We start from the raw sequence: 14,013 nt of genomic DNA, 5'->3' as shown, positions 1-14,013 counted from the left end.
ATTTTTTCTTCAGTTCTTTCAGTTTGAGAAATGCCGAGTGTGTTCTTCCCTTTTGGTTTTCTATCTCTAGGTCTTTGTACATGTCATTATAATACTTTGTTTTCTCAAGCTGCTCTTTGAAATCTTCTGTTCAGCTCTTTTACTTCATTTCTTCCTTTGACTTCAGCTATGTTCAAGAGCAAGTTTCAAACTCTCTTCTGACGGCCATTTGTTCTTTTCTTTCTTTCCTGCCTTTTTAATGATCTCCTACTTTCTTCATGTATGATGTCCTTCTACAACTCATCTGGTCTTCGGTCATTAGTGTTCAACGTGTCAAATCTACTCTTCAGATGGTCTCTAAATTCAGGTGGGATATGCTCAAGGTCGTATTTTGGCTCTCGTGGACTTGTTCTAAGTTTTATCAGCTTTAATTTGAACTTGCATATGAGCAATTGATGGTCTGTTCTGAAGCTGGCCCCAGGCCTTGTTGTGACAAATGATATTGAGCTTTTCCATCATCTCTTTCCACAAATGTAGTCGATTTGATTCATGTGTATTCCATCTTGTGAGGTTCATGTGTATAGGTGCCGTTTATGTTGGTGAAAAAAGGTATTTGCAATGAAGAAGTCGTTGGTCTTGCAAAATTCTATCACACGATCTACAGCATCGTGCTATCACCAAGGCCATATTTCCAAGCAACTCTTCCTCCTCCTTTGTTTCCAATATCCACATTCCAATCACCAGTAATTAACAATGCATCCTGATTGCATGTTCGATCAATTTCAGACTGCAGGAGTTGGTAAAAAATCTTCAATTTCTTCATCTTTGGCCTTAGTGGTAGGTACATAAATTTGAATAATAGTCATATTAACTGGTCTTCCTTGTAGGCATGTGGATACTATCCTATCACTGGCCCTGCTGTACTTCAGGATAGATCTTAAAGTGTTCTTTCAGGTGATGAATGCAATGCCATTCCTCTTCAAGCTGTCATTCCTGGCATAGTAGACCATATGATTGTCCAATTCACAATGGCCAATATCAGTTCATTTCAGCTCACTAATGCTTAGTAGATCGATGTTTATGCGTTCCATTTCATTTTTGATGACTCCTAATTTTCCTAGATTCATACTTCACACATTCCATGTTTTGACTGCTAATGGATGTTTGTGGCTGTTTCTTTTCATTTTGAGTCATGCCACATCAGCAAATGAAGGTCCTGAAAGCTTGACCTCATCCACATCATTACAATCGACTCTACTTTGAGGAGGAAGCTCTTTGTAAGTCGTAGTTTGAATGCGTTTCAACCCAAAGGGCTCATCTTTCGGCACTGTATCAATTTCTGCTGCTATTTATAAGGTTTTCACTAGGTAATTCTTCTCAGAAGTAGTCTGCCAGGGGAGTCTACTGAAAACAGGGGACCACAGAAGTATTAAAATGTCTTGTGTATTGCTGTGATTTATCTTGACATAAAAACCATTTTTTAAAATCGTATTTTGAAAGTGACTCATCTCCTAAAATGTTAAGAACCACTGATTTCAGGAAATTTAAATGAAACTTCGAATCATACCAGTAAAAACTGGGAAGCATATTGCTTATCTGGCTGAATTTCAACTGTTAATTTCCACAGGCATATAAAAATATCCTAATCAAAAACTATTTTTACTTTAAAAATTCAAAGACTGAAGGGACTTTTTCAGACTACCTAATTGCATGTGATTAAAAAAAAAAGGTAACTTGTCAGTTAATGACAATTTCTTGCTTATAAAACCACTGCATTATTAAATATACTATCATTAATTTTAAACCAACAATGACAAGAAATTTCAGATGAACTTGTATACCATCAAAAATAGTCTACCACTTCCAGTTTTCTAATTCTGTATGCTCTACTGTGCTGATAAATCTTAAAATTTTATCACCTTTCACTAATCCTGGGGCCCTGCTTTCATTTTATTTAGAGGTACAGTAAGTGCCAGGGGCCCTGGCAGCACAATGGTTAAGAGCGCGGCTGCTAATCAAAAGGTTGGCAGTTTGAATCCACCAGCCACTCCCTGGAAACCAAATGGGGCAGTTCTACTCTGTCCTACAGGGTCGCTATGAGTCAGAATCGGCTCAACAGCAATGGGTTTGGTTCTGGTTTACAGGAAGTGGCAGCAGTTTCTGGGTGGTGCAAACAGTTAATGTGCTTGGTCACTAACCGGAAGGTTGGGGTTTGAGTCTATCAGAGGCGCCTTGAAAGAAAGGCCTGATAATTTACTTCTGAAAAAACAGAGTTTCTGTTTAGGTGATGAAAAAGTTCTGGAACTAGACAGTGGTGATGGCCGCACAATGATATGAATGTACTTAAAATCACTAAATTGCATACTTTGAAATGGTTAAAATAGTAAATGTTATGCTAAACGTATTTTATCACAGTAAAAATAAGTGAAAAAAAAAAATCCTTAGGGAATGTAGCTGAAAAAAAAAAAGCAGTGCTTAAATGGAAATCTACAGCTGTACGTGTATCAAAAAAGATCTCAAATGAATAACCTAACTCTCTACCTGACGAAAAAGAATAGCAAACTCAAACCAAAGTTGTTGCTGTTAAAATTGCCACTGAGTCGATTTTGAATCACAGCGACCCCATGTGACACAGTAATCCTGCCCTCTAGGGTTTCCTAGGCTGTAATCTTTACAGAAGCAGGTACCAGCCTTTCTCCCATGAAGCCGCTGCGTGGTCTGGAAATGCCAGCCTTTCAGTTAGCAGTCAACTGCTTAACTGCTTGCACCATCAGGGCTCCTTAAAACCAATTTAAGTGTAAGGAAAGAAATAATAAAAGATTATAGTGGAAATAAATGAAATAGAGGAAAGAAAAGCAACAGAAAGAATCAACAAAAACCAAAAGTTGGTTCTTTGAAAAGCTCAACAAAATAAACAAACCTTTGTCTAAACTGATCATGGGGAAAAAAAAAAGAGAAAACTCAAATTACTAAAATCATTCAAAAAGAGAGTATCACTACTGTCTTTACAGAAATAAAAAGGACTATAACGGAACACTGTGAACAATAGCAATATGCTAACAAATTAGGTATCTCATATGAAATGAACAAATTCCCAGAAAGATACAAACTACCAATATTGACTCAAGAAGAAATAGGTAATGGAAAAGACCTATAACAAAAGATTGAGTTAGTAATTTAAAACCTTCCCACAAAACGAAAACCCTTCACCAGTGAATCCTACCATTTAAAAAAGAATATCAACTCTTCACAAACTCTTACAAAGAGCAGGAGAGAACACTTTCCAGCTCATTTTAAGGGGCCAGAATTAACCTGCTGATGAAACCACCACGAGAGAAGAAATCTACAGACAACACCCTCATGACTACAGACGTAGAAGTCCTCAACAACATTATCAGTAAATCATATCTGCATTCAGCAACACAGAAAAGGGTCACACACGGGGACTAGTGGGATTTATCCCAGGAGTGCAACACTGATGCAACATCTGAAAACCAATCAACGTAATATACCACATCACAAGAATAAAGGACAAAAACCACATGATCATCTTAATAGACACAGAATAAGCATTTGACAAAATCTAACACCTTTTTATGATAAAAGCACTCAACAAGCTAGGAGTAAGAGGGAACTTCTTCAATCTGATAAAGGACATCTATGAAAAAGCCACTGTCAATACCATCCTTAGTGGTACAAGACTGAACTCTTTTCTCCCTAAGATCAGGAACCAGACAAAGACGTCTGCTCTTGCCATTTGCAGTCAACACTACTAGAGGTTCTAGCCAGGGCAATAAGGCAAGAAATAGAACATAAGGCATCTCACTGGGGAGGAAGAAGTAAAATTATTCACAGATGACATGATCCTGTATATGGAAAATCCCAAGGAATCAACTAAAATATTAATTAGAGCTAATAAATTCAGCAATGCAGCAGGGGACACATATTCAATATAATCCCTATCAAAATCCCAGCCAGCTATTTTGCAGAAATTGACAAGCTAATTCCAAAATTCATATGGAAATAGAAGGCACCCAGAATACCCAAAACAATCTTGAAAAAGAAAAACAAAGTTGGAAACTCACAATTACTTATTCTAAAACTTACTACACAAAGCTACAGTAATCAAGACTGTGATAAAGGCAAAGGAATAGTGATCTACATCAATGGAACAAAACTGACAGGCCAGAAAGAACCCCTCACGTTTATGGTTGATTGATTTCCAACAAGGTACCAAGATAATTCAATAAGGAAAGGACAGTCTTTTCAACAAATGTTCCTAAAACAGCTGGGTCTCTACATGCAAAAGAGTGAATGTGGACCTTTCCCTCACACTATACGCAAAAATAAACTCTAAGTGGATCACAGAGCTACATGTAAGAGCTAAAATTATAAAACTCTTCCAAGAAAACTAAGAGAAAACCTTCATAACCTTGGGTTAGGGAGTGGTTTCTTAGACATGACAGCAAAAGCACAAATGACAAAAGAAAAAAGATAAAATGGACTTCATCAAAATTAAAAACTTCTGTGCATCAAGGGGCACCACTAAGAAAGTAAAAAGACAATCCACAGAATGGGAGAAAATATTTGCAAAATCATTTGTCTGACAAAAGACTTAGCATCAGAATATATAAAGAGCTCTAACAACTCTCATAATAAAGACAAACCAATTTTAAAAAGGACAAAAGATTTGAACGAATGTTATAAAAAAAAGATGTACCATTGTCCAATAAGCACAAGAAAAGATGTCTGACATCATCAGTCATCAGGAATATGCAAATCAAAACCACAATGGATACTACTATATACCCACTACAACAGCTAAAATTAAAACTGTAAAAATGTTTACTACATTTAGTGTATATGCTTCATATAAAAATGTATATTTATATTCTAACTTAGCTACACCATTTTGTATGTGCATTAAGACAAACTATATATGCTTATAAAATGATGTGAACCAAAATATTATCAGTGATCACCTTTGGGTAATAGAATTTCTCTAAATTTTCTTTAATGAATATGTTCATTTCAAAACCAGAAAAACTTAAGGAAAACAAAACAATAAAAGCCATTAAAAAAAAAAAATAAGTTCTAGAGGAAGTAATTCTTTCTTCCTAAGGAAGAAGATGAAAGTCTACAGAATAAAGCTTGTTCAAACAGGACTTCTCAACACTACTTTGGGAAGAAAACCTAATAGAAGTCAATTTTTTTTACAGCACTCAGAATCTAAAAAAGCAAGATCTCAGCAGAATACCATAAATGTATAAACTGTTAATACACGATTAGGCTCCATACTTGTATGTGAGGCCAAGATCTCAGCAGAAAACCATAAACGTATAAACTGTTAATACACAATTAGGCTCCGTACTTGTATGTGAGGCCAAGATCTCAGCAGAATACCATAAATGTACAAACTGTTAATACACGATTAGGCTCCGTACTTGTATGTGAGGCCAAGAGGCCTCGAGCGTGGGCTCGTCTTCTTCTGGATCAAAATCCGGATTCTCACTTGGAGGGAGAGTCCGGAAGATGTTAGCGCTGATCTATAAAGAAAAATAAATTTAGATTTACATTCTTTGTTGTGTAGTTGGATTCAACAACACAAAATAAAATATTTTTAAGATCATTTTATTTAAGGATAACATTAAGTTACGGCTGTAAGCTCAGAACTTATTTCAAAATCTGCAAATGTCTTCCAGATATGAAAAAGGCATCTGTTTGTTTCTCTCATTTCTCTATCCAGTAACTCCTACTTCTTCAGATCCTAAGCTACTGAAGACTTCCTCTGGATTTCTCTTCCATAAATTACAAGTTTTTCTTTCCATGTTTTGCTTAAAAAAGAAAATTTCAGGGAAAAAGAAGTAAGGTTTACTACCTACCTATCCTTGATTATTTTCTTTTCTCCACACCTCCACCCATATTCTAATCCAGCCACCTATTTACCTTACAACTCAAAAAAACTTTTAAAGACCTTCATTCTTACACATACATACACCGGGAGGACGGGGGAGGGATAGAGTAACTTCACTGCTATAGTGGACGTAGTTTATAATACCCCCTGATGATTTATTTAATTCAATGTTTTCTTCTACTCTGAAACTTAAAAAAAAATTTTACCTATCTGAAATTGGGATGTATCCTGAGAATCTTCATTTTAGACTCAATGAAATTCAGTATTTATAATTCCACCCTTCACACCATTTCAATGCAAAGTAACTACATATTCTATTTCTCTAAAAAAGGACAGATGGTGGTCCTAAACCACAAATTATCTGAAGAACAATGAACAGACCAACAGACCAGATGGTTCAGTAAATATTTAAGGCCACATTATATAGGGACTGGTCATTTGGGATAAACTATTTGGGAGATAGAGAATGAGATCAGGGATGTTTGGTGGTGCCAGCAAATTTCCAAATCATAAAAGTATTCTTAGGCAATGTCATCTATGGCAGGCCAAAGCACTGTTAGCAGCCTGTGACTATCACCATAAGACTTAGAAAGCTTGACCAGCTAGAAGTCAGAGCCAGTACATGAGGGACACGGACATAAAATTCAGGGTAGCAAAAAGCCATAAATGGATTTTGAGAAATGAAATATATGCCTTTAGAGGGATAATTTATCCGGAGATCACATTTACTGTTGGTAGTTAAAAAAAAAAAAAAAAGGTAGTTAACTTTGCAGACAGCAATAAAATGAACTACATATAACAAATACACAGAAGCACTTTAAAGGACTAAGTGGGTGGGTTGGCTCTACTCTTGTCTAGAAATTCAATCAAGTACTCAGAAGTTAAAAAACAAACAAAACTACCTTTTTACTTAGGCAAAGAAACTGAAAACCAGAATTAATATATAGAAAATTACAACATAATTTGACTCAAATACTTGAGTACTGTCAACATCTAAGTCAAAACTTCAGAGATTAAGTAAGGCTATCTTCTCTAGAATTTTCAAAACTTAAGAATACAAAGCATCTGAAATCAGTTAAGAATGGGGAAATATTGCTTTTTTTCCTTGAGCATTTTTTTATGATAAGAAAAAAAAAAGGAAATATATCAATATTCAGTATTTTTATTCTCAAACTGTCATTTCCTTTTTGCTATCATGGGGGTTTAGGAAGCCAGGTTCATTCTGATTAATGTTCTCTCTATAATTCATCTTTTAAAAATTTTAAGGGTTTTATTTTAGTTTTCAAAAAAAAAAAAAAAAAAAAATCAAGATTTCCTAAGTCCTCAACTTTTGACAGGTCTCTAGTACAATATGAAAGAAAATCCAAATAGTATGTTAAGATCTTTCTCCAGAACACACATTAGTCCAGGGGAGGAAAACGAAAACAACTTACTTGCTATCAGCATCCATATCCTGGTAACACTTAGGTTTAAATCATGTACTCAGCAAAAGGTTCACTCTAATTAAATCTTTTGCCTTTTGTAAGAATGTAACAAAATACAAAAATTACAAATCCTAAACAAATTTCTACTGTTTGATGGAGAGTAAGATTGAATGACTAATAAACAGTACCCTAAACAATCTTACTTCTCTGACGTTGGCAGTAATCCATTTTCTACATGAGTACTTCAAACATGTATTTCATTTTAGTTCTTAAAGGTTCTGAATTTCAGTTCAAACGTTACAGAATCTACAAACACTGATACTGAAATGCTCTAAATAAAAAATGTTAACCTGACTCCCCTACCCATCGCTTAAATGTGGAGATGACCAGAGGTTTTCGCTGCTCTTCTTTCTCGTCCTCCTTTAGTTCTCTCAGTGATATTCACCCCATAACATTATAATTATCAATCTGTAGAATCTGAGCCTATAACTTTTTCCTAAGCTCTAGATCTGTACTGTTCAGTACTGCAACTGCCAGCCATCACTGCTGCTGAATCCCCAGACTATTTATAAGCAATGACAGCATCACTGGAATGGGTGGATAATTTTTCAAATGGACTACTTTGAAAAATATTCTTTTGCGTACATTAATTATTGTACATTTACTAAAAATCAGTCTCATGAATTCCTAATTACACCTCAGATCTTACTTGAATTTATATAAATCTGAGGAACATAAGTCTAGAGGCTTACCATTTTTACTATATCAGAATACGCTGATTCAACAATTACACCACGATTAGTTGAAACATACTCAACCAGTTCATTGAGTGTTGCTCTTTTAATTTCTTTGCTCTTCAAGTCTGACACAGAGTCCATGAAATCAAACAGTACGCAACACTGCTGCAACTTCTGACAGAAAAGCTCTTGCTGTTCATTTGAAGTGGCATCTATAAATACAAACAGAGAAAAGCTTAGAAATAACCTACTCAAGTTACCCGTGTATTTATTCATTTTATGGAAGCTATTCACAGACATAAAATCTCTCAGAACTAGAATGAGAAATTTAGCCATCTTGAACACCGTGCATTTAAAGATCTCTTTATGGGATCAAACTGACAACAGCAACTCGAAAGATTACATAGGAAACTTAGGGGGCAGTGAGTTTACGTGAATGGGAGAGGAACAATGCCCGAAAGGAGGGTGAGAATGGTTGCACACAACTCAAAGAATGTAATCAATGTCACTGAATTGTACATGTAAAAATTGTTGAATTGGTGTATGTTCTGCTGTGTATATTCTCAAAAACAAAAGAAAATAAATTCAAAAGAAGGAAATGTATCCATTTAGTCACATCCTCAGGCCAGAAGCGTGGGATTCACACTGGACTCTTCCTCCTCTCTCTACCCACAATTCATTATTATTAGTGTTATTGTTTCTTTAATATATCCTGAATCTATTTTTTGCCATTCCCCCTGTCATTTAGATCCTCACATCCCTCATCTAGACTATAGTAATGATACCCTAACTGCGCTTCCTGCCTGGTCCTATAACCACTATTTCACCTGAATTACCCTCCCAACTAATTCAAAAGCCATCTTGCTAACACAAGAAACCACCTGACCATAACTCAACACTTGCCGATGACTTTCCAATAATTAGAGGATAACGTTCAAACGCCTGAGGACTGTATGCAAGGCACAGCAGCCTGCCTGTCAACAGTCATCTCTCAGCACGTACCAACGTGTACTTTGCTGAAGTTCCCTGAAAGTTTTGCACTGTTTCCTCTGCCTGGAATACCCTTCCTTCCCCATCTGTCTGTCTGTCTGTCTACTCACCTATCGCTAGTATCTAGTACAGTGGATGGCACATAATGGCACATAACAGGCACTAAATAAATTTTTATCATTTTATCTTATATTTGTGACAATAATAATATAGGCACATTATATTGATTTGATTCTAACAAATTATTAAATCTTTTTGTTTGCAACATTCAAAAGATAACATCAATTCTGAACTTGCATATCATAAACCAAACCCATTGCCATCAAGCCGATTCTGACTCATAGCGACCCCACAGGACAGAGCAGAGCTGCCCCGTAACGTTTCCAAGGAGCACCTGGTAGGTTCAAACTGCTGACCTTCTGGTTAGCAGCCGAAGCTCTTAACCACTACGCCACGGGGGTTTCCACATCACAAACAAGGACCTACAATTTGTTCAATTATTTAAGTTTTTGAACTACTGAGATGAAATTTTAAGAAATCATACATTTCAACACTGGTATTTAGCTCCTAACAACAAAAATATCCATCCATTCAAAGCTGTTGTTGTTGTTAGGTGCCTTTGGGCTGGCTCCAACTCATAGCAACCCTGTGTACAACAGAACGCAACACTGCCCAGTCCTGCACCATCCTCACAACCATTGCTATGCTTGAGTCCACTGTTGGAGCCACTGTGTCAGTCTGGCTCGTTGAAAGTCTCCCTCTTTTTTGCTGACCCTCTACCAAGCATGATGTCCTTCTCCAGCAAACAGTCCCTCCTGATAACATGTATATGTGAGACAAGTCTCGCCATCCTAGCCTCTAAGGAGCATTCTGGCAAAACTAGTACCTACTTTATACAAAGATATTGGTAGAAATCTTCATAAAGATGATAACCTATCAAGGATGCCTAGGCTTTTTTTTTTTTTTTCCTACTGTTATTTTATTAATGGAGTAGAGCTTTTAATATTCATTAAAAAAAAATTTTTATTGTGCTTTAAGTCAAAGTTTACAAATCAAGTCAGTCTCTCACACAAAAATTCATATACACCCTGCTATATACTCCTAGTTGTTCTCCCCCTAACAAGACAGCACACTCCTTCCCTCCACTCTCTATTTTTGTATCCATTCAGCCAGCTTCTGACCCCCTCTACTCTCTCATCTCCCCTCCAGACAGGAGCTGCACACATAGTCTCATGTGTCTACTTGAGCCAAGAAGCTCACTCCTCACCAGTATTATTTTCTATCCCATAGTCCAGTCTAATCCCTGTCTGAAGAGTTGGCTTTGGGAATGGTTCCTGTCTTGGTCTAGCTGAAGGTCTGGGGACCATGACCTCCGGGGTCCTTCTAGTCTCAGTCAGACCATTAAGTCTGGTCTTTTTACGAGAATTTGAGGTCTGCATCTCACTGCTCTCCTGTTCCCTCAGGGTTCTCTGTTGTGTTTCCTGTCAGGGCAGTCATTGCGTGTAGCCTGGCACCATCAAGTTCTTCTGGTCTCAGGCTGATATAGTCTCTGGTTTATGTGGTCTTTTCTGTCTCTTGGGCTCATAATTACCTTGAGTCTTTGGTGTTCTTCACTCTCCTTTGGTCCAGGTGGGTTGAGACAAATTAATGCATCTTAGATGGCTGCTTGCTAGTGTTTAAGACCCCAGATGCCACTCTCCAAAGTGGGATGCAGAATGTTTTCTTATTATGCCAATTGACTTAGATGTCCCTGAAACCATGGTCTCCAAACTGCCTAGGCTTTTTTAACTCCTTTGGGAAGAAAGCTAATGAAATTACTTTGCAACTTTATTCAAGTTTCTGTCCTTAAAAAGCCAATGTGGATAACATACTGTTACAATGCAGTGGGTCAGATGTCCTAAGCCCACTTACACAAAGTCAAAAGACTAATAGGGCACATCGTTTCGGTTGGTCATTTTTGTTCAATGATAATTTAAAACATAATTTTTTAAATAAAACAAATATGAATATATTATAAGGAATGGAAAATTGCATGACTTCTGAAGTAAAAAAAAAAAAAAAAAGAATTTACTGCAGCCTAACTGTGGCTATACTGGTAGAAATTTCTGGAAGAAGACTTCTTCTAAGACAACGCCATCCTTACAGAGAACTATGTAACAGTCTCCGCTCCAGAATCAGTAATGGCTCTCCTCCACGACATGAACTATGTAACAGTCTCCGTTCCAGGATCAATAATGGCTCTCCTCTGCGACATGAAGACTGAGGTCCACAATTCAGAGTCCAGGAAATACTGAGAGAGTACACCACCTTTTTGACTAACATTTCAACAGTTTCATACAGTCACCATTAACGACACTGTTCTTAAGTGGGCACATTTTGACTTATCCTTAAAAAAAAAAAAAAGACCACTGAATTTAAAGCTGTTCTTAATACCAAGCAATATGTTAAACAGTTATCTTTACCCCAGAATTAAATCTCATCCTATCTGGGGTGACACTGAGGAACCATCTGGCATACATACTACATATACCTCTATGTTTGCCATCCTTGTTCACCCACAAATCACCATCAACCGTTCTGAACACTTAACTCATTCTCTGAGAAGTCAGTTGTATCTTGAGAGGTCTTTTTCTTAAATACACTGGGATTTTTTCCCCTTAAAGCTGAGATGGTTATATATATTTAATTCCAATTAATAAATAATGTCACTTTATACTGGTACTTAGTTTGAAAGACTAGAACACATTTCAGCTTTTTTGTAAGCTTCTTTACCTTGATGCACTTCTCAGATTGGGTATAAATTATACACTGGAGAGAGTGGTGGCTACTGGGGCTACAAGAATCCTTCTCACATCTCACAGGATAAAGGAAATCCCCACAATTTTCTCAGTTGCTCAGTAATATCTATAACTATTTATTAAGACATGTATTTTTAATTATGTCTTTATATTATATATATCTTTATAATATAATTAAATTCCATTTTAATGATGGTTTGGGGGAGTAAGGCATACCTTTACAGGCTAACTCAGTTCTAACAAAACTTGTTTTTTTTTTAGTCTTTTTCCATCCGATGCCGAAAGTAATACAAACTCATACAATATCCCACCACTTCAGTATATGATCATCTTATATAACAGTCCTACTCTCTCCTTTCTTAAAATACTTTTCCTACCTGAAATCCCTTCCCAGATTTCCTGTTTCCAAATCCTACTCACCCTTTAAGAATAAACTTTAACCTCACATTCTCCACAAAATGTTCTTAAGTAGGTCAGTGTACACTGATGTGCCCCTTCTCTGGATATCTAGACGGCTCACAATCTCAGATACCTGAGTGTGTGTTATCTTTAGGCCTATATCTAATAAATGTTTATCACTGTGGAACAATGAACCATTTTTAATATGGTCTTTCTCACCATGGTCTTACGATTCCTACAAAATGACTGGGTAGGACTATGCAAATAAGGTGCTTGTGGCCCACCAAAGAGATTGGACAGCTTGCTAATAATACGAATAAAGTGTATGAAACCCCTGTGGGGACAAGACCATGCAAATAAGGTATACGGAACCCTAACGAGGTGACTGGTCAGTTTTGCCATCCTGCTAGGTTTAAAAGAAAGCCAATCCCAGAGCAGAACGGGAACCTCACTACCACCACGAAGAAGAGACAGGAGTGGAAAGCGTCCTTTGGACCCAGGGTTTCTGCACTAAGAACCTCCTAGACTCAGGAGAGAAAGCGAGTTTTGTAACACCAGAGATGGTGCAAGATGGCAAGACGCAGAGACAGTACAACCAGGAGACCAGCACAAGATGGCGCAGTGGGCTTCCCAGTTCACAGGGTAAGGTGGTTTTAGTGTGTGCGGACCCACGAGAAAGAGGTGAGTGCTCTTCGGGCAGAGTGTGGTGCCTCAAGGCACTTGTCTGTGGAGCTAGGCTCTCCGACCCACAGGCAAGAGAGCTGAGCGCCTTTGCACTGAGGCTTACTAGTAGAGTTGAGTGCCTCCGGGCACTTACCAGCAGAGCTAAAAGAGCTTTGTAGCACTTGCCTGAGCAGGGCAGAGGACAGGCTGAGGGGCTGAAGGCCACAGAGAAGTCTGCCTGTGGGCATGGCTGAGAAGCGGCTGTTCTGATCAAAGAACTGTATCCTGAATTGTTCCTGATCCTTAATTCTAACCTGTTACTTCCCTAATAAATCCCATAACTCTGAGTATGGTTGTGTATGGCCATTGCAACGAATTATCAAACCTAGCAAAGAAGTAGAGAGTGCCATGGGAGGGAAGGCTGGTGTCAGAGCTGATAAAAGATTGGAGAGAGGAGGTATGTCTGACCTCTGCCTCACCTGAATCAGCCTTGGGCTGTTGACCTTGATTCTTTGTCCCCCTTGTGAAGTTAGAGGAAGTCAGATGCCCACGCACTGCCGTTTTTTACAATCACCCACCAAAAGTTTAAGATTCCTCAAGGGCAATGACCGTTTCTTTCATTTCACTGAGCAGGGTTTCCTTTAATTTCTTCTACATCTAGCAGAGATTTTATAAGGAGTTGATGAATACTTTGTTTGATTCTTGAAAAACTCTAAATCTGAAAAAAGATTATGCACTGAGAAACAGGCTGTTGAACACGGAAAAGTTTTAAGTTGATGCTGGGTATCAGAAGTGACACAAACAGCAAATCATTACATTACAGCTATGTTTAAGATGTGATAACAATTACCATTTTTATCATCAACAGCCTATCTTGATATAGATTCAAATGGATTAAATGAGATAATGCTGTGAAGTCAAGTACGTCTATTTTAATGTGGGTAAAGTGTTTTTTTCTTACACCACAGGCTAGTGGTCAGTGGCTAACATGTCAGAAGACAAAATGATTTTCAGGATTGGCAAACAGTAGGTTCAGGAATATGTTACACATGAAAAAGGAAGTTTCTTTTTCTGGGCACTTATCTCTTGGATCTCCTCCAGAAGATTTT

At 37.4% G+C, this 14,013-nt stretch overlaps 1 protein-coding gene across 3 annotated transcripts in view; it reads right to left on the bottom strand.

Annotated features, from left to right (window-relative positions):
- The window catches only part of PPP2R5A (protein phosphatase 2 regulatory subunit B'alpha), a 97,748-nt gene that overhangs the window by 28,617 nt on the left and 55,118 nt on the right, over positions 1-14,013 (bottom strand). For all 3 annotated transcript variants that reach the window (XM_049868591.1, XM_049868592.1, XM_049868593.1), the window contains 2 exons: positions 8,070-8,266; positions 5,424-5,525 (listed from right to left, as the gene is read on the bottom strand). In XM_049868591.1, coding sequence (XP_049724548.1) covers positions 5,424-5,525; positions 8,070-8,266 — 299 coding nt within the window. The remainder of the gene's footprint in view (positions 1-5,423; positions 5,526-8,069; positions 8,267-14,013) is intronic.

This window comes from Elephas maximus, chromosome 24, assembly GCF_024166365.1.
Source record: "Elephas maximus indicus isolate mEleMax1 chromosome 24, mEleMax1 primary haplotype, whole genome shotgun sequence".
In the NCBI taxonomy this organism is placed as follows: domain Eukaryota; kingdom Metazoa; phylum Chordata; class Mammalia; order Proboscidea; family Elephantidae; genus Elephas; species Elephas maximus.
Note: the sequence above shows the minus strand (reverse complement) of the source record. Positions and strands in the feature narration are given on the sequence as shown.